Source organism: Anser cygnoides, chromosome 18 (genome assembly GCF_040182565.1).
Source record: "Anser cygnoides isolate HZ-2024a breed goose chromosome 18, Taihu_goose_T2T_genome, whole genome shotgun sequence".
In the NCBI taxonomy this organism is placed as follows: domain Eukaryota; kingdom Metazoa; phylum Chordata; class Aves; order Anseriformes; family Anatidae; genus Anser; species Anser cygnoides.
In genome coordinates, this window is record NC_089890.1 from 12,798,174 (window position 1) to 12,823,502 (window position 25,329).

The window sequence follows — 25,329 nt, forward strand, 5'->3', positions numbered from 1 at the left end:
TTGCAATGACCTGATCGATCTCAGGGAGATTCCTGTTCCTTCCGCAGCTTGCATTAAATTGTTTTATTTGCACATCTTCTAAGTGATCCCAATATATAGTACTGCTTCTAGTAACTGCTTTGAACAGTTATCACAACAGTTATTGGACAGCTTCTCCATAGATTTGCTCTTGGTGCATGCTAGAGAACCTGGACCCTTCTGCCTGAAAATTCATACACAAGTTTTCCCCTCAAAACTGTACTACATCTCTCCTGTCATCCACCACAATACATTCCTGCATCAGTTCTGGTGAGTGTTATTTAGGGCAGCCAGTGGGTGTGGACCAGGATTTGGAAGACCCAAATTCATTTCCAAATTGACCTTTCTTCCTGTTAAGTCTTGTTAAGTAAATTATGTAAATAGAGTTGAGTTGGTAGAAAGACATTTTCCACCTTTGTAAACCGCACAGAATCCAATGAATTACAGAAATGTGTGCATGCAGACATTTTCCATTTTCTAACCCAGCCACACAATGTTATTTTCTTCATTATCATTCGTTCATCTGTGCAAATGCATTGCCTCACCTGAGACAGTGATAGCTTTGGGTTTTTGTTTGGTTCCCTTAGGGGACATTTCTCTCTTAAGAGGAGGGAAAATTGTATTACTGCTTGTAAAAAGTATTTGGGCCAAATCCTGAGTTCACTCACAGTGATGCAAAAAAACTGGAGCAGTTCTGCCAAGCTCTGTGGCATTTATACAGGAGCAGGTCAGATCAGAGGCTGATGCTAAAGACTTCAAGAAAGCTATTCTCCCTGAACAGCTTACAAAAGCCTAGTTCAGATTCTGAAGACTGCAGCAAACTCCCTTGCCCTGAAAAGAGAGCGAGTGAGTGGAAGAGGAGAGGGATATCAGCAACTGAGCAGATGTGCAGGAAGGTGAGTCCCTGTGGGGGCTTTCAGGATTCATTTAAATTCCTCTCCTTTTCTGGTGCAGATGATGTGAAGCTTTGTAGCTTTTTATCAGGGCTTTTAAGTCTTTCAGGGGAAAGCATGTCTTCAAAAGAAAGCTGGCAGCTGCAAACAATAGCAATGCCCTCCACTGGTGGAATTTAATTTAAACTCTGCTGCAGCCCTACTTTCAGTGGTTAGTACAAAGCTAAAGGCATGTGCTCCTTTCAATACCACAGGATTTGCAACACATTTTTCTAGTGTATATCATGGTTTCTCTTATTTCTAAAGCAGTTGGAATATAAAATTTATTTCATTATTCTTTAGCTTCTGAACCTAATATTGTTCTTTGTGATAGAGACAGGATACTATGGACATTGTTTTCTCAAGAGAAACCTATTTCATATCCCTGCAGGGAGGAATGTTATCTATCGAGGATGTTTTAGAGCTCCAGAAAATTTAACAGACACCTTTCCAGCCTCTTTGATACAGCCCAATTTGACGGTGGAGATGTGCTCTGAATTTTGCTCCAAGAAAGTAAGAACAGTTCTCATTTCACATCCTTTCTTCTTTCTGTTATTTTAAGTTTTGATCTACTGAGAGAATAGCAAAGATTAGTGCCTTAGAGCTCTGAATTTGTGAATGAATTTCTAAAGGACAAAGCTCACCATGGTAAATACCCAGTGACGCATCTGGTCCGACCGTTCTGGAGTGGGGCAGGTGGGAGGGCAAGCGGCAGAGCCATGCCACTCTGTATCATGCACAGAGAAGCCATCCCAAGTGACAATTTTCAGCCCCAAGGAAACCGGTACCATTCCCGTGTCCCATTCAAACCATGCCCAGAGCAGGATGTGGCCCCAGAGAGGCTTTGGAAGCTGCGGTTCGCGTGGGAGATACGTTGCCAGCGGACAGATGTGGGCCAGCAGCACCTGAAACATGGCTCCAGTGCTCGGGGGGGGCTCACCAGGCACACGTGCAAGGCAGGCAGGACACCCGCTGTGCCCCCAGTGGGAGTCTAGCCCCATTTGCTCCCTTATGAGGGCAAACCAAGGATTTTAGTTTTGAGGTATCAGCACACAGTATTCTATAGCAGTGTAACTGTGTCAGCTAGGAAAATGATACAATCTTAATTTAACAAAAAAAAAAAAGCTGCCAGAGGAGGAAAAAAAAAAGCAGATAAGCTAAGAGCAGGTGGGCTTTCCAGGTACTTTAATACGCACATCTCTTTCCTCACAAAAAGAATTTATGCCACTTTCACTGTAACCCAAAGAATTTAAATCTAATTTATTTTAACTTAAAACGGAGTCATTGTAGAACTGCTTCATTCCAGATACAAGACCACCAGAAAGCAACTAATGAGTTCAGTTGGGTGCCTATTGGCTTTTGGACAGGTGTGAATGCACATGCTAGCATCTGCCCTCGTGCACGCCCTGGGGTTGCAGCATCACCTTTGTTTGTGCTCCCATTTATCAGTGTTATACCACGGACATGAAAACAGGAGGAGTTTGGTGAACTTGGGTATCCCTGTGGGAAGAAACGTTGGGCCCATGACTGTCTCTGCTCCGTGGCTATTGCTGTGGTTGGGTTCCCTCCCCCTCTAACTCCCATTGGGCTTGTTTGTGTGTGCAGAGCAGTGTTTGCTCAGGGGTCAGACTTAGCCCGCAGCCACGTGCAGCCTTAGTACTAAGCTGAGCATTCAATTATTTTGTCTTCTAGCATCACAAAGTTGATTAAAACTATTACGGCAAGAACAAAAATTCTTAATTACTACGCAATTTTAGTTGCTTTTATACCATGGTGCAGAGTGGGAAAGCTTTTCCCAGTCAACCTATCCTCTATAAAAGCTCATCAGGACAGTGTTTTGAGAATGCATCACGGAACTAACGCTGCGCGGTGAGCTGCAGTTAATCACCTTTATATCCTACACGCAGCGCCTCACAAACATGCATACACATACACTCACACCCTCCATACACATAAACATTTAGTAAAGCAGGACTTTGTGACCAATTCTTTCCAAGATCTGCCACTGATGCGTTCCGTAACTGCAGGGGAAAAAACATTGAATCTTTCTGTATTGAAGTTTACCCACAGGTAACATTTTATTAATATTTACTGATAAGGTGCCATTACGGCTTCTTTACCTACGAAAGTGTACGAAAACTCAGGATGAGTTTTTCTAGATGTGCTTATACACAAGGTCAGTAATTTTTAAGCATAGCCATAATGTTGTGGTTTTGGGAGAAGGCTTTTCGGAAGAAGTGGATTTTCAGAAGTTTATGTTCCTTCAAAGTTTTCTGGCCCAAAAGTGGAAGCATCTGAAATTCCTGCTGGCTGAGAAGTGTAGGAAAAAGACCAATACCAAATGTTCCTCGTTAGCTTAGCAATTGAACAGGACCAGAAGAGCAGCAGGAGATTGTTCATCCCCAAGCAAAACACTACACAACAACAACAACAAAAATAAATTACACCTTTGGTGAAGGAACACGAAAAACCAGTATCAGCTTTAAATGCTATCAAAGCAAGTCCTATTATGACAGTGGAAACATTCATCCCAACTTTGGTTCCTTTCCTTTCAAAATAAGTTGGACAACTTCCCAGCTGTTATAGGCCTTCTATGGAATTAGGAAAGCACTGTCATTTCTGTCTTTTTAGTCTAAGCTATTACGCTGTAAAGAATAATCCCACCAAGTCCTATGCAACCTGAAAACCTACTGGGCTTTTTAATAGGACTAGTTTGATGCCTAAATTTAAATACATAAATAAGTCTTTTGCTATTTGGGACTCAGAAGAAAAGCAAACAGACATACCATATCAATTTGTGAGCCTTAGAAATGGCTTTGTGCAGATGAAATGGTAGCTCCATCCTTTGGAAGCATATGAGATATGAATTTGAGGAAACAACTTTAGATGATACCTGCTAAATAACCTTAATTATCTATTTCTTTCTTAATTAACAGAATGATGACATGTCTTAACTGCAACCTATTATTGCCCTGTAACAGAGCCATGAATGTTTCTTTGCCAGGTCCCTCGGCCAGAAGTCATAATTTTCATATATGTTATTTTATAAGCCAACATGCATAATAAATAAGCCATCCCCACTTGAATTTATATTTTTAAATAACCATTCCTTTTAACTCTCAGATGCTGTATATAGTTATATATGATAAAAAAAATCTGAAAGTACACTAAGTCTTGAAGAGAGAAGCACTTAGAAGCGTGGTTGGTTAAAGCAGCAACCACAACTTGGGGCTGAGTGCGGCTGATGACTTGTAGCTGCTGATTGAACACAGACAGGAAGACAAAGCTGAATACACTGTTTTACAATCATTCGGTGTGCTGCTTCAGTTAGATGCAGAGTATGAATACTGAGTTGCTGAATACAGTGCTTTGCACTGATGCTGCGGGTCCAGGTACGATCCCCCCAAATACCATAACACTTCTTCCATCATGCCCTACGATCTGAGACCTGCTACTCATCAGGCCAGCTCCCAGCTTCTCCCCTTTCCCCAACCACATGCTGAAGCTCAGAGAGAAGGCACCTGTGTGGTTAATTTTTATGTAAATAAATGTAAATGTCCATTACTGAACCAAGAAAGGCCCTGTTTTTCAGGGCCAAATCATGCTGCTGAAACCTTAGTGTTGTAAATAAAGCAACTTTATCATCTGAAATTTTCCAGTCACTTCATAAACGTACAGATATGTCAGTTTAAAATACTTGATGAAACAAAACAATTCAAATTGCTGAAGGTAAGATCATCATCTTTTGATTTAAAAATTGCTATCATATTAAAGCTAGCAGAACTGAAGGAGTAGGGAAAGAGAGGTGAAAGAAGCAACTTTGTTGTTGTTGGTTGCTGTTTGCAGTTGGCAAATATGCAAGGATTTGACACTTTAATGGAAAAAGGCACCGTGTGTCCTAAGTCTAAATTAGTGACCAAAATGTTCTTCTTACCCTAAGCAATGACATTTTATGTTGCTGGAGAAAAAATTCCTGAAATGCGCTAACAGCATGATTTTTCCTTTCAAGACAATTTTCAGACCTTCCTTGGGTCTGAAAGGCCACCTAACACCACAGAAACAGGAGGCAGATAGACTGAACTCTTCCAGTTTATCGGTAGTAGGTTTTGCTAGTGCCTGTGTTTGCATGTTAGGGTCGTACTGCCTATGCTAAATTTACACCAGGGTGCTTAAACACTCACAGTTAGCAAAGTATCCGCAAAGAAGTGTCAGAGGTGGCATCAGGTGTGAGATCGCGTCAGCACTTCCAGCTGCGTGGGACTGCACACTCAAGCAGCAGGAGATGCAAGAAACATCCCCCACCACTTGTATCGCGGCCAGCTCCATTAGGTCACAAATACACGACAGAGGCAAATACATCCTTCTCTCTCGGTTAATCTGTGCTTGTAAGGAGAGCCCTTCACCCTCTGCCAGCCAGGTACCAGGACACTCATTTGTTTGAGGTCTTTTCCAGTTCCTCTTCCTGAAGGTTGATTTAAATGAGGGATACAAGTAGGAGACACCCATGTTTTTCTTTCCCCATCCCAGAAGTAACTCTTTGCTAGATGCTTCATATGCTATATAGCACTAGGATTACCAGACTTTGAAGTTAGGTGCTGATAAGAAGAAACAGTGGAGGCAAGAGGCGTAGCATCAGTAGTAAGGCTACAGGAGACAGCAGGAGATGAATCCAGATAAAGGTCGATGCTACTGTTTATGGCCAAAACCAGAGCCCTGCTTCAGGAAAGCTTGGGAAAGACATTGAAAGACCCGCACAAAGAAACACAAAATAGAAAAACAGCAAGAGATTGCTCTCATAATACTGCCTGACCAGCAGAGGGGCTGCACACACGTGGGGGATTAGCCTGGCCACCCCTGCCCTCTACAAGGGCCAAACGCTAGCCCCGAATCTCTCTTCCCTGAACTACATTTAGTCACAAACTGTGTTGCAGAGTGATTGCAAAACAGTACTGTATTGTCCCAGGCTTTTTTGCCTTCACAAAAACGATTGCACAAAGATGCAGAAGTATAGAGATGCACATGCTTAAGTCCCGTCAAAAATCTCCAACCTTCCAGAAGAGTAAATCCTTTGCAGGTGCCACTTGGCGTGAGGTAAAAGGCCCATTGTTATTCTAGGCTGTGCTTGAGGGCCAGGACATTTATTAATTTCTCCAATGGAGAGACGCTGCTTCAAAATAAAGGGAAAAATCTGTTTGCAGGCAAAGAACTCTTGCCCTTGGATCAAATCTGTAAATAGTTTTTGACAATGTCATATCTCATTCACTAAGCAAATGTTGGCTGTTTGGGCACAGACGACACGTGTGTTGTATTTGACTCCTTATCAGAGAATGAACACGTGGGGAAGAGCAAGAGATAAGCTGCTCAGCAGTCCTGGCATGTGCTTCCAGAGGCCAGGAGACTTTTAAAAGGCAAAAAGTGTTGGTAGGGAATAGGTGGAATTGAATGCTCTGTGCTCGAATAACCTGACCTTCCTTCAGCCACTGTCATCGAGGCTGGGCCCTTCCCTGCATGCTGATGCGCAGCATGTCACCCAGCGGGCTGTCTGGGAGGCTTCCGAAGTCTGCGAAAACGCAAGCCCAGTCTTCCCAGTAAACAGGAGGAAGACTGAATTTTAGGGCAAATTTTTGCCAACTAATGAATGAATTTTTCATATGGAGCATGTAAACACTTCCAAATTTCTTCAGCAAGCAACTAGCACACATTTCCCTCTGAAAGTGGTAGTTACTTGGCATAAAAGTTACTTGGCAGTTTGAGTAATTTTTCCAAAATATGTACACAGTAGTACTCAAGCCCTACACCAGCCCCTCTATACACAGTAGTGTTTTTCAAACTGTGAAGGTGTCACAGTAAGATGCATACTTCATGGCTTTGTTTTACTTTTATTTTAAACATGACTGCAGCAGTTAGTTAGGGGGTCTAAGTTCCTTTTTCCTTTTAATTTTTTAAGGTCACGTTTCTTCTGTACAAACTCTGGTAAATTCAACTGAATGTGTCAAACCTTTTAGCAGATGACTCCTCAGTTTGGAGGACTATAAATGGAAGTTCAGAACACGATACAATTCAAAATGCTCATTTTGGGGGTAAACACCTTTTCCCATACTGAAGTTTCAGGGGGAGTTACATACTAAGACTGCAGGAATATTATCAAATGATATATTTAAGAATAATGAAAAGATAATATCGTGATTTTTCAAACTTTACAAGATCTGAAATCTATTTTTAAAGAAATTGCCATGTTAAAGGCAGTAGTATATAAGAAGCGAGATTTACAATGATACATCAAACACTGCTTTGATCTTGACAGCGGCCCCGTAAAGATTTATTTTTCCTTTGCATAACAGGAGTATTCCCCACAGGCTGTCGATGCCGTGGCATTTACGCACTGATCTATTTTCTCTCCTTTATAGGAATTTCCCTTGGCAGTCATCCGAGGGCGGGAGTGCTACTGCGGCTACCCCACTGGGCGCTTCTCGCTGCACGGCGGCGCAGACAGGCAGCTCTGCAGCGGGATGCTCAACGTCAGCACTGCTGCCGGGGGGAAGTACTGCCTGGTCTACCAGACGCCGGTGCAAGGTACAGCTCCAGCCCTGCCATGCCAGGACTGGACCCCCCTACTGCGGGAAAGAGCCCCCCGCACCCCCTCTGCCTCTCCCTCCTGCAGCGGGTTGGAATCGTTCAGTTTACAGCAGTCTTATCCTCTATGACTAATATCACACCAGGAATTTAGAAGACACCCCTAATCTAAATTCCCTTCTTGTAGTCACGTTCATAAACATGCATCTTTCCAGGTATTATTTCCAACCGTTCTCTTGTTAAACAGTACATCCTCCCCACTGGAAAAATTATTTTGCAGATGGAGAGAGAAGGTAGAGCCTGGGAAGCCAAACCCCGAGACACCTGGGGACAAGGACCCTGTAGTCTGGCTTGAGTCCTGTTCACTGAGTGCGCACTCAGCCCCCTGTTAAGCAGGGGCATCAAGACAGCTCTGCAAACTCTAATTTTTCTCTGCCCACCTTCCTCCAAAACATTAATCTTCATGTGTGTCAAAGCCAGAAAACAAAGCAGACAGTGAGGCCCTAATCCTGTAAACTATCACGGCAGAACCTGTAGCTTTTTCCACGTAGTGATTTGCACCAAGTTCAGCAAAACTATTCACAAATTTAAAATTAAATTCTGTGCTAGGTTGGTGCAGTTTTTTTCCCCCCCAACACCTTTTTTTTTTCCCCCCTTCATCTTTCAATTCAGAGGTATACTGCAGGTAACAGCATGTCAAAAGGTCATTCAAGAACACTCACTTTCAGGAAATTGCTAGCATCTACCACATCTGTGTAGATCAGGAGTAGCACAAGACAACTTTTTCTGGACTATGCCGCACTTCCAGGCCATGGATCCATCTGTAGGCTACTTTGAAGAACGAAAAAGGAGTGATTTCTAATTATTTCCTGGCTTCTTTTTGTACCGACATAGAGGGCTGGGATTGCTTCTCACCCCCTACCCTTACTTTTACCGGCATATTAAGCAATACAGTCAGTATTTACAAAAACGTGTAGGAGCTAGGTTCTAGCCCCACCAGAGATCAGAGCAGCACAGGCACCTTAACAGCCTCACGCCCTTTTCTGGAGAAGAATCATAGTCTGGATGCTTAACTGAGTGCCAGCTCTTTTCAGTAGGAGGGGTTTTTCCTGTGCTATAAAATTTGCAGTTTTCAGGTATAATGGCGCATTCAGGGTTTCACTGAAAAGCCAGCCTGCCAGGCGAACAGCAATTAACAGGCAGACATCAAGGGACTTTCATCAGAACTTGCTCGCAAGTAAAATGGTTTGCTGTAGCTCTAACAAAAATGCACTGCCTAACACAAAACCAGTGAAAACCTTTTCTGAGGATAATCTCTTCGGCCTCTTATGGATGAATTAATTTTGGGAAGTAGCTGACTCACAACTGGACTCAAATTGATATCCTATATTTGAAAGGGAGAAAGAAACAATAAACCCTGTAATCAAGGGCTGCCACTGGAATTACTACAAAGCCACAATGCTAACAATGAAATATCTTCTATACTTGCAGACACCCGCTGCACAGACAGAAAATTCTTAACCACTAAATCCAAAGTGTTTGTTGCTTTGTCAAGTTTTCCTGGAGCTGGCAATACATGGGCTCGCCATTTGATAGAGCATGCTACGGGCTACTACACAGGCAGCTATTACTTCGATGGAGCCCTCTACAACAAAGGTACTGCTTCAGGGGACGGGACACACAAAGCGCTTCAAGGCACAGGGTTTTACTTGCGTGCTCCAGCGTCCTTCTGCTTGGAGCCAACAAGGGCGTCACTGTCATCATATCTGGTCCAATTTAAACATGTGCCTAGAACAAGTGGTCCCTCGTGGTGCAGGCAGCAGCAGGGACTGCTCCAGCAGCGTGCTCAGTGGGCAGATACTGGCCTGAACAGCAGTCAGGCTCGTGTTTTGTTGCTGTGTACTTGCAAGCATGCCGCTCCCATTTAAAAGAATGGTCCAAAAGACAAAGTTGACTAAACCCTGAGGTCAAGACACTTCAGTAGCACATGAAACAAGAGGTTATTTTTTTTTGTTTGTTTTAAATGTCACTAATTCTTCCGGGAGGCCAGTACCCTGGCCAGTACCTTGAGGAGGGTAACCCTGATGTTTATCATGCACCGAGCACTGGCTTCACAGAGAGCAGCCCTTTTGTCGTGAGTGCCTACTAATTCCTCCAGCCCATGTGAAGTTAATTAGCCATGCAGGTGGCCAGCCCTGGTCTCAGGCACTGGGTGGCAGGTTTAATTGACTGGTGTTTTCACAACAGTTTTACACCGCTGCAGGGATTGGTTTAAGAACATGAAAAGACACAGATATATGATCATGTGGGGTAAACAAAAACAAAAAATATCATGTCTTGTAAAACAGGTTTTAAAGGAGAAAAAGACCACTGGAGAAGTAGAAGGACCATCTGCGTGAAAACTCATGAAAGCGGCAAGACAGAGATTGAAATGTTTGACTCTGCCATCCTGTTGATAAGGAACCCCTACAAGTCGCTCATGGCTGAGTTCAACAGGAAATTCGCTGGGCACCTAGGCTATGCCACGGACCGCAACTGGAAGAGCAAAGGTAGTGTGTCGGGGCACCCAGCGCTGCTGTGGACAGGGCCTGAAGCCTACTGCTGTGGCATTCTGACAGGGGTAACGCCATGACAGGATGCCGAAACCTCAAAGAGCACTGCAAACGCTCAGTGGGACTTGAGTCCCACCACAGCACAGGACAGGCCCTGAAGCGCTCAGACCCGCGCTCTGGGAGTGGACACTGTGGGGCCACACCTCTGCTGCTGCAGAGAGGAGGGCAGCGTGGCAGCAGCACTGTGGCTGCAGGCAGCAGCAATACTGCTACCAAAGTACCGGGTGGCAGAGAAAACGCATCCAGGCACAAGAGCCCGCTGCGCAGCCCATTCACCAGGCTACGTGCCGCAAAGAAAGTTTGCCCCTGCAGCACGTAATAACCCAGAGAAATCTAATTTAAGATTTAGAGGATTTGATGGAGCATGACTTTCCTGAAGGAAGTTTTACAGCACTGCACAGGTGCTACTGAGCTGCAGATAAATAAGGATAATAGCAATAAGGAGACTTCAGATTCAGCATTCCTTGAACACATGAAAGGACTTCAGAGTATGACTGCCACACTTCATGCCTCTGACTAGCAAGCTGGATAGCAGGACTGATTTCCCTGCTGCATACAGACTCTGCAGCACAGAAAGGATTCAGCACACATTTCTCCTCTTGTATGTTTTAGACATAACAGATATGGCTTGGCAAACCACATAGAACAGGGCTCTGGGGGTGGCAGGGAAGTGTCCTTTGTCACAGCATGTTTCTTTCCCAAGTTCATATATCACCTTTCATCAGTCACAACTCAAGACCGATTCATCAAAAAGCAGGCAAAATAGCCCGTAGAAAAGAGAAAATAAAGACTGGAGGGAATGGCTTTCCTGTGCTACGAACTACAAACTGTTATATTTCAGCCACAATTGCTCTTTGTCCAACCCAAAACCTTCAGCTCAGACTATCCTGAGCCTCGGAAAATTATCACAACCACCCAGAAGAGATTAAGGTGTCACCCAAGGCAATAGCAGGAAAGTAATTCAGTAAATTTTGTCCTGGTGATCCTGGTAAGTGACCATAAATCCCTCCCATTTGCCAGGAACCCAAGAATCTTCCCAATTAATCCTGTATTCTTATCCAATCTCCCCAGAAGCAATCAAAATGATATATTATTCAACAAATCTGGAAGTGAGTGAGGAACACCTCAGGCCCCAGCGAGGATCAGGGTTTTGATGCTGCATGTGTGTGTATTTTTATATACACATATATGTAAATATAGAATTGCCCTGTCTTTCTCAAACAACATTTGAAATAGAGGCTAAAGGGTAGAAGACTACAGAGGCAAAAGAATCTTGAAGTTATATGGCAAAGCACTGCTCAAACCAGTGTCCAAGCAGGACCTGCTCGGTGCCCCTTCACTGCTTTCCTCCAGTCACTTCTCCCTTCTTTTTGCCCTTCCCCAAACCCTGCACAAAGCTGCCTGCTTGCATGCAGAGGAGAGCTCAAGCCCTAAATGCAAGACACATGAAAGATGCAAAGTTGCAGCTCTGCCTGGCCTTGTCCTGACCCTCCCAAGGGACTTCCCATACAGCTGAGTTTCTCCCAGCACCGTTAATGCCCCAAACCTGCACAGTCCGGGTGACTGAGGGGCAGCAGGGTTAGGCATCCACATTTGGGAGCACTACCCCATCACCACTTTGAACAGGGGAAGAACAGCATCCGCCTCCATACCCAAAGCTGGAAGCAGAGCTGCTGTACCTCTGCAGCTGGCCACACTGCCTTCTCCAGCGCACACCCGCCCACCAGTGTCATTCCATGGCCAGCACCTCTACTCCTGCACCAAGGTAAAATTTAGAAAACTGGGGAAAGCACGGCTAACATGGTCTTATTTCTCTGCTTTTCCCATCATCTAGAGTGGCCTGATTTTGTGAACAGCTATGCCTCCTGGTGGGCCTCCCACGTCCTGGACTGGCTGAAGTATGGAAAACGCCTCCTTGTCATCCACTATGAGGACTTGAAACAGAGCCTCATCCCCAAGCTGAAGGAGATGGTGGAGTTCCTCAACATGACAGTGACAGAGGACCGGCTGCTCTGCGTTGAGAACAATAGGGATGGGAATTTCAAGCGGTCTGGTGCTAAGCAGAAGAATTTTGAGCCATTCACCCAGGAAATGAAAGATCTTATCGACAGATACATCCTGACAGTGGATGAAGCCCTGAGGGGAAGAAACTTCACAGGGCTACCCAGAGAGTATGTGCCAAGATGATAGCGTGGTAGCACTCAGCTATGTTTAGAAATATATATTTTTTTTCATAAAAAAAAAGACCTGTATAGCAGCTAAAGCAAAGATACTTGTGGAATCTGCTGAGTAGTGCAAATTCTCTCTACTCTTGGATGTTCTTCAGGGCACTAAGAGCTCCAAAAGACAAAACAAAGGATAGAAACCAAGGCAAAGCTACCAGTGTCTGCCTGCGTGTGCCCCTCTGTGCACAAACGGCCAGAACTCCGCAGCAAAGGGATGCTGCTCCTGCAGCAGGCATCCGCCACCAGGGTTGCTGGGGATTTCACAGCTACCGAGTTGGAAATGGGTATATGTAAAGAGAGAAAAAAGTCTCAACGCTGACAAATGATTTTCAAGGGAGCACTTAAGACAATAAATTCTGTTCTTCTCAGCATGATCCGTGGCTTCCCTCTTCGGGTTTGCTGGCCAGGACGGGCTCCAGGCTCCCTGTGGGAGCTGAAGCAAGCCCTTACCAGGCAGGGTGAGGGGATCAGGCCCCCCAGGGAGCACCGAGGTGGTCTTGACAGATGCTGAAGGCTGCGCCACCACTCTCCAGAGCCAGCCAGCAAGGTGCTCGCCCCAGCTACTGCCGCTTGCTCCGCTTTGTGCCAGGGAGTACCCGGTGCTCAGCAGCCACCAGCGTGGAAGCCTACGAACGGCACAGCCTAAGGGACTGCAAGATGCTTCTGTTCGTGTGAAATAAAGGATTCCTTGAAAACCTGCCTGAAAACAGTAGTTTTAATAAAATAAGGAGTTTGTATAAAGGGAGCTGGGCTTCCTCTGCGTGTGTCATTTGTGCTTTAAAATAAGTAAATAGTCCCGTTCCACACACAGCTCCCTGTTTGTGCTTGGGGCACTTCCCCCCAGCCTCTCCCCCAGCAACCAAACTACCCTGACAGTTCTGCAGTTACAGACAACTGAGCAGATTTACAACGAAAGCCAAAAATCTTCTGCCATTTACATGACAAACACAGCCAGAAGAAAATCAGCTTGATTCTGATGCTGAAAATCCAGGTAAAGGCAAGTGGGGAAGAATTAAAAACAAAACACACACACACAAAACAGAACAAAGGAGGTTGTGGCAAATGATTTGGAAAGCTTTATTCAGCTTCCATTACCTGACCCCACTTAATACCCAACGTTTTACTTTTTCACATAAGCTGCACTATATAATGGTTGTCACTAAAACGTTAACAGAAAAGATAATAGTAGGCAACCTTGACAAATGTCACTCCAAGTAGTTGTAAAACATCACTGAGAGTCAGACAACTGACAGAAAAGTAGAATCCCTAAAATCCAACGAGAGGAAAGCACTTTCTTTAAATAGCGAATAACCATTCATATTCCTAAAGCAACACGCACACCGCACTGCACAATGCCTTCACATCAGCAAATACAAATTTCAGCCAACCTGAGCCTTCCTTGCTCTCACTGACTGGGGAGCAGCGTCTGGGCACCGCAGCACTCAGGCACCGGGACACGCGGTGGCGGCGTGAGGGCTTCCCACTGGCACCTGCCTGGGGCTGCTGGCCCGCGCCTTCGGAGTTCTCCCTGCCAGCCCCCTTGTAGCGGAGAACGAGCAACAAAGTGGGTAAATCTGGAAGCTGCAAAATAGGTCTATCACCACCATTACTGTGACTTAAACAAGAGCAGATTCTTTTTGGACATAGGCATTAAAATGCTTGGGCACCAACTCCTGTCAGTGGATTTGGGCCATGTCCCATGGAATTTGAGCCCAGGCCTAGGCCAGTTGTGCAAATTCTTCACACGAGACCACAGGCCAGAACTGTGGGTCCACCACAAAACACGAGGATTGTGAGAAAGACATTACATTGCCATTACATAGCCTGGTCTAAATTTATGGAATCATTTAAGTACATACATAGGTCATTTCACCACTGTAACTGGTGAGGATACAGACAGCTTGCAAGCTCTCGAAAAGACTTTGTAATTATGTGCATGTCCTGTATTGAAGGCTCCACGTGGCTAAAATTAGAACTGTAGAACATGAATATTCATAAACTCTGTGCATGCCAAAAATCAGCTCATTGTAGCTAACCGATACTCAATAAACGAGGTACAGAGGCTGCCTCTTTATCTACATTTTGTATGTAACATATACACACTCACTTTATATACGTAGGTATACAAACAAATACGTATGTATTAGTTTGTTATACTATCTTAAATGAATACTCACAGAATGTAAGAGTAGACAAGGACTTCTTGGGCCATTGCACACAATCCCTGCTGCTGCCTGCACCACCGCATGTAAGTTATACTCACAAATATACTGACTTCTAACTTAAAAAGAATTGCAGTATTTTTCAACCCTTTCTCTCCTACGAAGGCTGCAGAATTTTTGTCACCTAATGGTTAGGAGTCATCTACAAACTGAGAACTTAATACATATTTGTAACTCATGCTTCTCTTTTTTTCTTCTTTCCCCAGCATTATCTGTCAGTTTAAGTCGCCCTTCTTATTTATCCCCAGGTGTGCTCACAGACACTGATCACATAGCCTCTCAGGCTCCGCACTGCAGGTGTAAATAACCTGCCTTGCTTTTGCCTGTTATCCCAAGTCAGCAGCTCAACAGCATTTGGCAAGACAGAGATCTTTGCCACCGCTGACCTCAGCACTGCAGCAAGTTTGCACAGCAGACACTGATGCTCACATGCTGCACTGCACCATAAGAATTTTACACAAGTATTACGCCAATCCATGCAATATGAAAATATGCATTTCTTACAAAAACAGTGTGCAAGTTTCACTTAGTCACTGATAGATGCACGGACTCTGGTCAGACACACAGAAGGAGAAAGCGAAGTACCACGTGTGTCTAGTGCTGTCCAGGTCATAAAGAAAGGTTTTTTTCCTTCCCGAAAAGACCACCTACCACTGATCACAAAGGACTTCTGACAGATTAAGACTTGCAAAACTCAACACAAAAAGATATATTTTTCCCATTCTTTCCACAACTTGATTTAGAGATTGCTCATCCTTTCCACTTCCCAAGGGATTGCCTGTAAATAGAGAATACCCCAGAGTAACAGAATGTTTCAGATCCTCGTACACTGCAAGTTGCCCAGGCGGACCTCTTCATGTATTCAGACAGACAAAGCGGTGGTCTGAGTCCCGAACCCACCAGGTTCGAGAGGACAGAAGGCCCCAAAGAAGCAAGGTGCTACAGCCAGTGCAGACTTCAGACTGCATTTTACTGGGACCCCCCTGCTTTATGCCAGGTCAGGGAATGACACTAGCAACAAATCTACTGTAATCAGTCTAATTCATTTGCAACTAGGTCTGTCACAAATAGAAGTCTAGTAGTGAAAGTTAGGTTTTATTGATTTTTTTCTCCCCCTGCATCTGTTTTAATGACACATAGGAGCAGATGAAGAAAACCACACACACACAAGCAATTTCCCTGCAAGGCAAATTTTCCTACACTCAACAAGCTCTATGCTTATCATACTGAGCTTTAATTAACCAGGATATTTTGATCAGAAAAAATAAGCTATCATGCCATTAAAAGCCATGTTGATGTTCACTCCACATACATTTTTATTTTGTACTCAACAGTAGCATATTAGAAATAGAAACATGCATGCAATTCCCCCAAGCTTTCAGCTTTCTTCAGGAGTTAAAGCTATGAGTCATAAGCAGGCAGCTAGAACAAAGCCGAGATGCTACATTTGAAGCAATTGTGGTTTTTTTTTTTTTAAAGGAGTTTAATACTTGAACTTTTCAAGCAAACCACTGTCATGATACACAAGCTGGAATCAAGACTCTCCATCAACTTGCAGCTACATTTTGTCTCACTGCCCACCAGGGTTCAGGTTACCCCCAGAGCAGCCCCCTTGGACCCTGACTGCTCTCATGCTCAGGCTATTGTCTTGGGAGCTCATCAACCTCCAGCTGCCCCACTGGGCTCAACCTACTTCTCTGAATACACAAGTTACTGATGCTCTGCATTCCCCCTCTCCTTCCAGAATAGCCAGTGCTGGAACCCACAGGACAAGACATCTGCAGACACTCACCCACCGCTACAACCTGTGCAAGGTCCATTATGTCAGTGAGCAATGTTCCCTGGGTGCTCAAGCTAAAAGCCCCAAAGATGATAGGCATATGGCCACGTTCCCTAACAAACAGACCCGACATAAAACATCCATACAAGCATAAGCTTACCATAAACACACTGTAACAGCACAAAAACATTAATAGCTTTGGGAAGGCTTAACTTGAAAACACAAGCAATGAATGCCCCACCATCCTTCATCAAAGCCAAGATCCTGGAAAACTTTTACACGGAGGTGGGAGATAATCCCTCTAGAGAGAGGAATTTTGTGGGTATCTGTTTAAGATCTGCTTACCTCTCAAGTGCACTTGCACTCTTCTAGAGAGAGGGAGGGAAAGAAAGAAAAAAAAAAGGTAAACCTGCCCAGGAAAAGAGGACACAATAGGAGAGAGAGAAATGGCTTTGCTTCCTGGAAACCAGCTGCAAGGTAAAACCTTTAAAGCAACACTTAAAAACATGAACATCATCACCAGCCTTCAAATGTAATTCAGCCATTCTGCATTGCTTTATTAATTTTCCATTAAAACCATTTCTGCTGAAACCTATTATTCACTGCTAAGACCAAGCTACTACTCTACTACAGCAACATTAACCTCCATAAAATAATTAAAGGATGGGTTTTCAGCATGAGACCTTATGCGTCACCTCTCTGGAACTTAATGTGCCTTTCAATGGCCTTGAATATAATGAGATGTTCAAATATAGAAGGTTGAGTTACTGCTTTTTTCAGTTGTGACATTTATGCAGACAGTTGAAAAGCTGGATATTTATGGGTTACTTATAATTTACTTTTGACCCTTGTTAGTTGAGAGTAATCTTTAAGAAAGCTTCCCTTTTAATCTGATTTTTATATTAGCATTTAATTACTCTAACAAATTTGCAGATGTACAAATTAGAAAGGACCATAAGTCAGCTCTTGCCCTTTGAACCACAATGTCTTACAGAAAGGCATTTTTTTTTCAGCCTTCTTCATACTCAGACAAGCAAACATCTTTTTCCCAGCATTTGTTTTTCCTTATAGCATCTCTATTCTCAATTAACAGCTCTTAGCTCAGAAGTTTTTCTTATTGCAATACTCAGTCCGCCACTTGTACATCACTGTTTGGTTCCAATCCACCAGGTTCTCAGAAGGTGACATAACACGCACCTTCTCACAAATACAGCAACTCACACGCATGCTCAAGAAAATGCAAGAATCTTATCAGAAATTACAGAAGTTCCACACATGGGGCATAAGCGTTGTAAATGGATCCAGTATGGACCAAGCCATCTGTAACAGCAGCAAAGAAAAAAAAGAGAAAGCCTGCTCTTAGTCACATAAAATGGTGTCAAACACTCCCATAAATGAAAAGAAATATGATTAAAGTACATTATTAAAATGAAATGTTTTATGCAACAGTTAAAATACTGTGATAGGCCTAAAGATTTTTAAATGAAATTAATTCTCATTAATGCTCTCCCATTTCATCAAGCCAGACTTCCTCCCCTCTCCATTCCCTGCAGAGCTTCGTCTCAGCCCCATTTTTGGAGCCTGCTCCTCGGACCACGGCCCAAGGCTCCATCCCTTTCTGTGCCCCGCGCCAGGACCAGCCATGGAAGCAGCAGAGGAAGCAGCCCTCGCCTGGGGACCGAGCCCTCGGCACCTCCAGAAAGGCAGAGCCAGCATGGAGATGAGCAGCACAGGAAGGGGCCATGAATCTCAGAGTTACCGCTGCCCCAGGCAGAGGACAGATCCTTGGAACTAGCCAGTGGCAGGAGAGGCCAATATTTAACCTACTTTTAAAGCATAAGGACATGCCAGCGGCGTGCATCAAGCCTGCTCATTCTTGCCAGCGAAGCTAACTTCGCTTCACAGACAGCAGAGCAGGGGCCTGCTGCGGCAGTGCTGCACTGTTACGAGTGGGTTGGCAATAGATCTGGGGAACCTCAGCCAGCCGCAAGTCGCTGCGGGGACGACCTCCTTGCTACCCAAGTGCCTCCCGTACGACCAAGTTGCATGTGAGGGCATTTGCCAAGAAATCCTACAGCCCCATTCCCTGGAGAAAGCCAGGGCTGGAGTGGGTGGCATCACTTAGCCCAGCCAGAAACCATCTCCTGCCCACCCTGGGGACGCTACTCGGTATTTTGCTGAGGTTCAAGGCTCACCCAAGCCTTGGCCAGTGATCCTTCAAGTCCTGCCCTTGTGCAGCGAGTAACATCTGGCTGCCCACCTGGCTACTGCTGCAGCCTTTCAGTGGTGCCAAGTGTGGAACATCGATATTTTCAGACTGGAGATGCTATGCAATCACAAGCTCTTAAAATTATTGAAAGGGAGAATGATTTCCTCGTGTGGACCATAGTGGAGAGATTTTTCAAGGTCAGTTCTGTATCAGTGGGGTGTGTCAGAAGAAATACTGCGTAAATAGAGCACTTCCTGCAGATATGCATTGACTGGATTACAAGCAATTATCATAAAACCACTGCAGAGGCAGAACGAACGATCATAGCCTTTGTTTTTGTAAGATTGGTTGAAAGTCTGCATTAACCTGTAATGCTTCTAAATAAAGCACTTAGCACTGCCTTAGCAAAATTACACAGCTCATTTCATAGAAGAAAATTCATGTCACAATGGATAAAAAATACAGATAGGGGAATGATTTAAAAGAAACACCTTGCTAATGACAAGAACATTTCTTTGACGAGTGGGCTTATAAAGGAGCAGTCTGAAGTAAAACTGCATCCTTCATGAAGCATCAAATATGCTGGAAAATAAGCCAAATCTTCCATGCTGACATACTCTATTAAAATGATGCTGTAGAAAATTGTTATACACATGCAGGTAGGTGTGCACATAGCCACATGCACCAACGGGGTCCCGTCCTTCAGGCAGGGACCAGGAGGTTTGGCCTTGCCTCTGGTCCCCTGGATGGAGAAGCCAGTGTGGGGCCACCGCACTGCCTCGGGGTGTGCAGGGCTGGGACCAGCCCCAGGGCAGCCCCACGCCCCTCCACGCACTGGAGCAGTACCTGCACTGAGCAGCCTCCCAAGGGACACAGGTACCTCTGCATTTTAGCAACTGCACTCCACCTTTTTTGTTGTTGTTGTTGTTAAACGATTGTGCAGAACACTTGTTTTCTTCTAAACTGTATTTCTTTTGCAGCCACTCGGTTAAACGGATTCCACTGTGCCTGTTTTATGCCTCTCTTCATTCCAGCAGAGACTAAATTAAGCTTTGAAGTTTAGTGAGAAATCCCAATGGCATAAGACTTCAATGTTATTTCCTGAATCTTGGAGAATTAAAAAAGGTAAAGTACAAAAGGAAAAAAAAAAAAAAAAACCACTCTTCTGTTGTTTCCTACAGCTTGATTCTGAAATGACTGGCTTTGAAAATAACCTTAGTGCCTAACTTTATGCATTATTCATATATATATTAAAACATGTAAATACAGTTTTCAAAGGTTAAATAAAACTCCTTGCCTATACAGGTCACAATTATTTAGCATTTTGATAGAGCAACTTACATCATAAATATTAAATAGCAGAGAAGGGAAAAAAAGTGACCCCAAACAAACATGTATTTTTCTCCTCAATATTGAACACGTACATATCACTCAGAAATCTGCCAGACCACAAACATAGAATCATAAAAGTTGGAAAAGACCTCCAAGATCATCTAGCCCAACCTTCTTCGTACCACCAATATTACCCACAACACGCATCAGGTTTTTCAAAAAAAAAAAAAAAGTTAAGCATTTTAATTTTGCCTAACACTGTGTAGCTGCAGGTTTGTCATTGACTAAGGATGCAGTCTGCCAAAATGTCTACTTGCAAGTTTTTTTCTGGCATAGTAGTAGTCTGAGGGGAGCAAATAGGAGTATCATTTTAGTTTTTAGACGTAATTATGACAATTTAATCCCAATTAGAAAACAGCAAATTAAGTGCCTCTGTTTTATTACTACAACAATAAATATGATGCACCTGGAGTGGACCTATTATGCATTAGTCTGGACTAACTTAAGGCTGTGTCCTCCTCTATTGCTGACCTGATGTACCATACAAAAATCTGGAGATACTGTGAAGTTCAGACAAAATTGTCTCAAGGAGCAGATCAGGTGATGATTAAAAGTAATTTCTTTTTTTTGTTGTTTTGTTTTTTAAACCATCCCCATCTGGTGGACCTGGGCTCCTGCTGCAGCCAGGCCGGGATGTTGCTGTAGGTTACACTGCTGGCAAGCCCCTTGAAACAGAGCTACTGAAAGGTTCCATAGAGCAAACAACATGGTCAAGCAGGCACAGCCCTTATTACCCGAAGCGCTTGTCTTACAGGATATATTGCTGGAACCTGTTCCACCAGCAGTGCCTGGAGGCACGGAAACTAGGTGAGCATCCCCACAGCCTGCAGCAAGCATAGTAACTGATACAGCACCAGTGTGCATGGCTTGCTTGAAGGAGAGATTGCACCTCAAGCTGAGAGAGACATAGCAAGCACAAACATTCCTTGCCTAAAGGGCCTTTTCCAAAAAAGTGATAGTCTTACGTATGTGCTTATTTTAATGGCTGCTGTGAGAGGCTCCAGTAAGCCTCTCACCTTTAAACCAAAAGTTCCTGTAGCAACTCACATAGCAGAAACACCATGGAACATTGGCAGTGACACACACGGGAGGAGATTTCTGTGAAGGTGTTCACTTGTAATTGCCTCAACTAGAAGAGCTTACTGGGAGATTACATGACATTAAAATTAAGCATGACTAATTTTCAGCTTCCACTATGAAATTTGATGGCCATTTTCTAACCCTTTCTATCTACAGCAACATAGTTCTCACCAGCGATCTCTAACATGTGTAAGAGAGAAGCATGCAAGAGGAACGCTAATGGCTTGCTATTAAAATCTCTATTGTCTGCAAGGGAGAATACGTAGATAAACACTAAACGTGAGAGTCCATGTTTCCTACTGTACGCAAGCAAGCCAGGAACACAGTAGAAAAGCAGAGTAGTAATGGCAGGCTGCACAACATACTAGGTCCCTAAAGTCCCTGGAGTGGGTGGAGTAGTTCCCAATGCTAAATACCTATACAGTGGAGAAAAGAGACTCTGAAGTTTCATAGAAACTAAAATAAGTTGCTTTCTCAAATGTGATTGTAACAAACAAACAAACAAAAAACAAATTACTCATCAGGGTAAGTCTTCCTCATGCTGTGACACACCAACTAGACAAATATTCTAAATACCTAACGCCTCTGCAAATTCTGTGTTCTTTGGTCGAAGATACCATTTCACCCACTGCTGTCATTACTAAACTTCTTTATCAAAGGCAGAAACAGGCCTGGGCTTTCAGCATGCATTCATTTCTTCTTAGGTTCATTCAGAAAGGAGAGAGGCAAGTTCTGCCTTTGACAACTCTTTACCAGGGGTGAACAGGATTAATCCTAATTGCCAGGGACAGAAATCCTGTTAGGCTATCCAGTCCAGCAATTTGATAGCACTGGATATTCCCCCAGGCTTCTAGTGCTTTGTTCAGGCTGTCTTCCAGTTTTGTGTTGATGCCCATAACCAGTACGTAGCACCTCAAGCTAATTGCATTGCTAAGGAATGTCAGTACATCTCACGGACCCTCTGGCTCCCTGGCGCAGGTCACTGAGGCACACTGGGCAGCGGTGTGGTGCCTCACATCAGAAGCTGACAAGAACATTTCTGGCTGCATACTCCTCCTGCCTTGTCAAAAGCTGCTTATGGAAAAAGGCAACGTGCAAAGTGTGCCAAATTAAGAAAGTCGACTGGGGGGGAGAGAGACAGGGAATGCAACTGCTAAGTAGCATTTATAAAAAAAAAAAAGCTTTGTTTTAGTTCAAAGTATGTTAAGTTTACAATTTCAGCTTATGGTTGTTTGAGAAATGACTGAAGGTGAAGCAACATCTTACCAGCCTCTTTTCTTGCTCAGACTAATTACTTTCATGCACGCACAAATTGTCCTTTCATCTCTCATCTAAAGTAACAGCAATATAAGAAAATGAAGAAGTATAAACAAATTGAAACCTCATATTTGTTCTGGGACAGCAAACTAAGTTTTCCACTCAGATCCACGACAGCTATAAGTTCTGATTTTTTTTTTTTTTAACATTACAAACCCTTACAGAAATTCTATTTAGTCTCCAGATACAGAAGGTATAACAAAAATATTTTCCAAGTATCTTCTGCATTATTCTACCAAGGATTGTTGACAACGTTTTATTTGTTATTACCATAAATATGTGGCCAGTCATCGGTAGAACAGAATGTTTAACTAGTAGTGTAAAACTACTTTGTTAACCTCCTTACAGAAATTCAGGAGACCAAACAACTTAGAAAGCTTCAGAGAAGCTCTGCTGTGCCCCTGTCAAACTCATCTTCAAAATGCAGAACAAGTTCTCATCAGCTATAAAAGTATTTCAGGTTGTTTTAGGTAGAGGACTTAAACCAGAGGACTGATTTTAAAAGCATACATTTAATTAGGGCAAGTAACAATCCTGTTTGTTAAGTTTGAGACTATCTCTGTGGAAAAAATTGATAACCCAGATACCTAACGTTCAGTAAACATCACATGGCACAAGACAGGACAGAGGTGTTTGCTTTTTGTTCAATGAAATCTAGCTACCAGGGATTGATGCCTGCAGCCTGGAGCTGCAAATATTGGGAAGGCATCACAAGAAACCTCATTTCCACTGAGCCTCTACAAGAAGCTGTTAGATTATGGATGGCTTGAACTAGAGCAACCAGAATTGTTCCTCTATATATCAGAACATAAAAGTCTCGTCTATCCCATCATTATCAGTGCTGGAAGCATAGTAAATTTTTAATTTTTTTTTAAAGTAGAATGAAAAATCAGAATGTTTTCTATTTAACTAATCTGAGAATTAATTAAAATAAAGATTAACTGTCAGTTGTGAGCATCAACAAACACATTATACTAATAACAGCTTATTACATTATTTTTCTGCTAGAATGCAATATTGATTAGAAATCCTTGGAATGGAACAAATTGAATATTTGAGCAAATTTAGTAACAACTGTTTTCTTATAAATGCAGGTGCTCATTGTTTAATTTGAAGGGAGCATGTGGGTGAGATCCAGGCGTGGGGGCCCAGTGCAGCCACAGCACTGCTGAGCAGCTGCCACCAGCCCCAGCATCCTTCCCCACACCTGATGCCCAAGCTCACCCCAGAAGCCACATGTTGAGCCCAAATGCAGGACCAGCTCCTGGCCCACCCAGGGCTGCTGCCAGCATTGCACGTCCATCGAGACGCACGGACAGCTCTCTATGCGCGGGGACTGATCCCACGAGAACATCGATGGTGCTGAGCCAATACCAAGAAAATGTGCAGAAGTAACCACAGCATCCAGAGATTAGTCACCCTCTACTGCAGACATTGAATTCACTGTACCTTGCACTTAAATTTCTGGATACCACAGCTACAACTTAATCAGTGCTGAGATCTTGGAGTAATTAGCTTATCCTAACTCAATAACACAGTTTCCAAACAGCTTGCTGAAAAATCATACCCAGCAAGAAAAGTAAATTCCACTTGTTTTGCAGTGTGTGGTAAAAAATGTCTCTGTGCTGACCATGAAGAACTCTCCTGTGCCACAACAGCATGATTTGGGCTAGATGCCCGTTTCAATCAGCATTGTTAACAGCACAGAACAGCCATCCTCTTCCAGTGGGTCTGGCTCTGGGTCTTAAAACAGTCAGTGCACACATTTAAATTAGGAACAATAGTACACACATGCTCTATAAATAATTTTCAGTGTATCACCAACATACAGAAACCTCAGAAGGCAGATAAAGACTTTGATAGTGTCCATGTTTCAAACCATTCCAACTTTCTTCATTTTTAATTTCTGTATTATTTATGCTGATTTAAAATTTACTACTACTACTAATCCGGTTGAAGATTCTTAAGTTAAGTACCTGTAAGGGGGAATGGGGATGGACACTAACAGAACTATACTACCAAATACTAGATCGGCTTATCCTGCTTGAGCTATGTATAAAATACACATTTTGTTTCAAATGCACCACAAAGACCTTAAGAACACCTTTTCTGGATCCAGTCCCAAAGCTGACACATGCTGAAAATCTCCTGCTTTCAGCCTGGTGACTGCACCAGGCCCCAGAGCCCCGCAGGGTTGCAGCCCTGCTCTGCCATGCACAGTGAGAGCACGGCCCCAGCACCACAACCCAGGGCTGCTGCGGGTCAGCCCCTGCCCACAAGCACCACTGCCCTGCCCAGGGTTACGGAGGGTACCAGGGCAAAGAGGCAATCTGAGGAGAGACTGCGAGAAGAGGCAGTCTAGGGACGCTGAAAGCACCTGCTTTCAAGTTACAGAAAAAAACATTAATGCACTCACTGGAAAGCTGGGCCACTGAGTCGCATCCGCTAAGCTTAAATTCCCTTTTGTACCTACCACGGCCAAGTTTACAAACAGCAGTTCTGCTGTGTTACCGAGTACTTGCTCTTACAGGAAGTCAAGAAAAAAGAGCAAGCAGGTTTTTAGTAATTTGTCTCAATGTAGGCTTTAAACCCTCAATTTATCTCTGTCATTGCCAACATTTAGTTTAATCTGTTGCTCTGTTTCTTTCTCACTGCTAAGAATCCCAGAAGGAACTAATATACATAAAGAACTGAATTTCAATTAATGCAGGCTTTTGCTAATTTTTCCAGCACATAACTAAGAAACATTTTAACTCACTATTTTCTCATTGCTGAGCCTCTAGAGAAAACGCTTCCACACATTTATTTTTTATGCAAGTTGGTATTTATCACCCAACGTGGCAATGGCATTGCTTGCAAACCAAACCTTCATGGTATTGACTCTATCTTCTACCTTCCCAGAAGTAAATATTTCGATTAAACTGAGAAGTAATTTAAATATTATCATGAGGTTTCCAAACCGATTTAAA

At 43.6% G+C, this 25,329-nt stretch overlaps 1 protein-coding gene and 1 long non-coding RNA gene across 5 annotated transcripts in view; one reads left to right on the forward strand and one right to left on the reverse strand.

Annotated features, from left to right (window-relative positions):
- WSCD1 (WSC domain containing 1) overlaps positions 1–13,105 on the forward strand; it is a 29,652-nt gene extending 16,547 nt beyond the window's left edge. For both annotated transcript variants that reach the window (XM_048074095.2, XM_048074097.2), the window contains 5 exons: positions 1,342–1,463; positions 7,358–7,523; positions 9,015–9,179; positions 9,872–10,072; positions 11,970–13,105. In XM_048074095.2, the coding sequence (XP_047930052.1) occupies positions 1,342–1,463; positions 7,358–7,523; positions 9,015–9,179; positions 9,872–10,072; positions 11,970–12,322 (1,007 nt within the window). In that variant the 3' untranslated portion in view covers positions 12,323–13,105. The remainder of the gene's footprint in view (positions 1–1,341; positions 1,464–7,357; positions 7,524–9,014; positions 9,180–9,871; positions 10,073–11,969) is intronic.
- The window catches only part of LOC106043777 (uncharacterized), a 195,142-nt gene that overhangs the window by 141,197 nt on the left and 28,616 nt on the right, over positions 1–25,329 (reverse strand). The gene's annotated exons all lie outside the window — the stretch shown is intronic.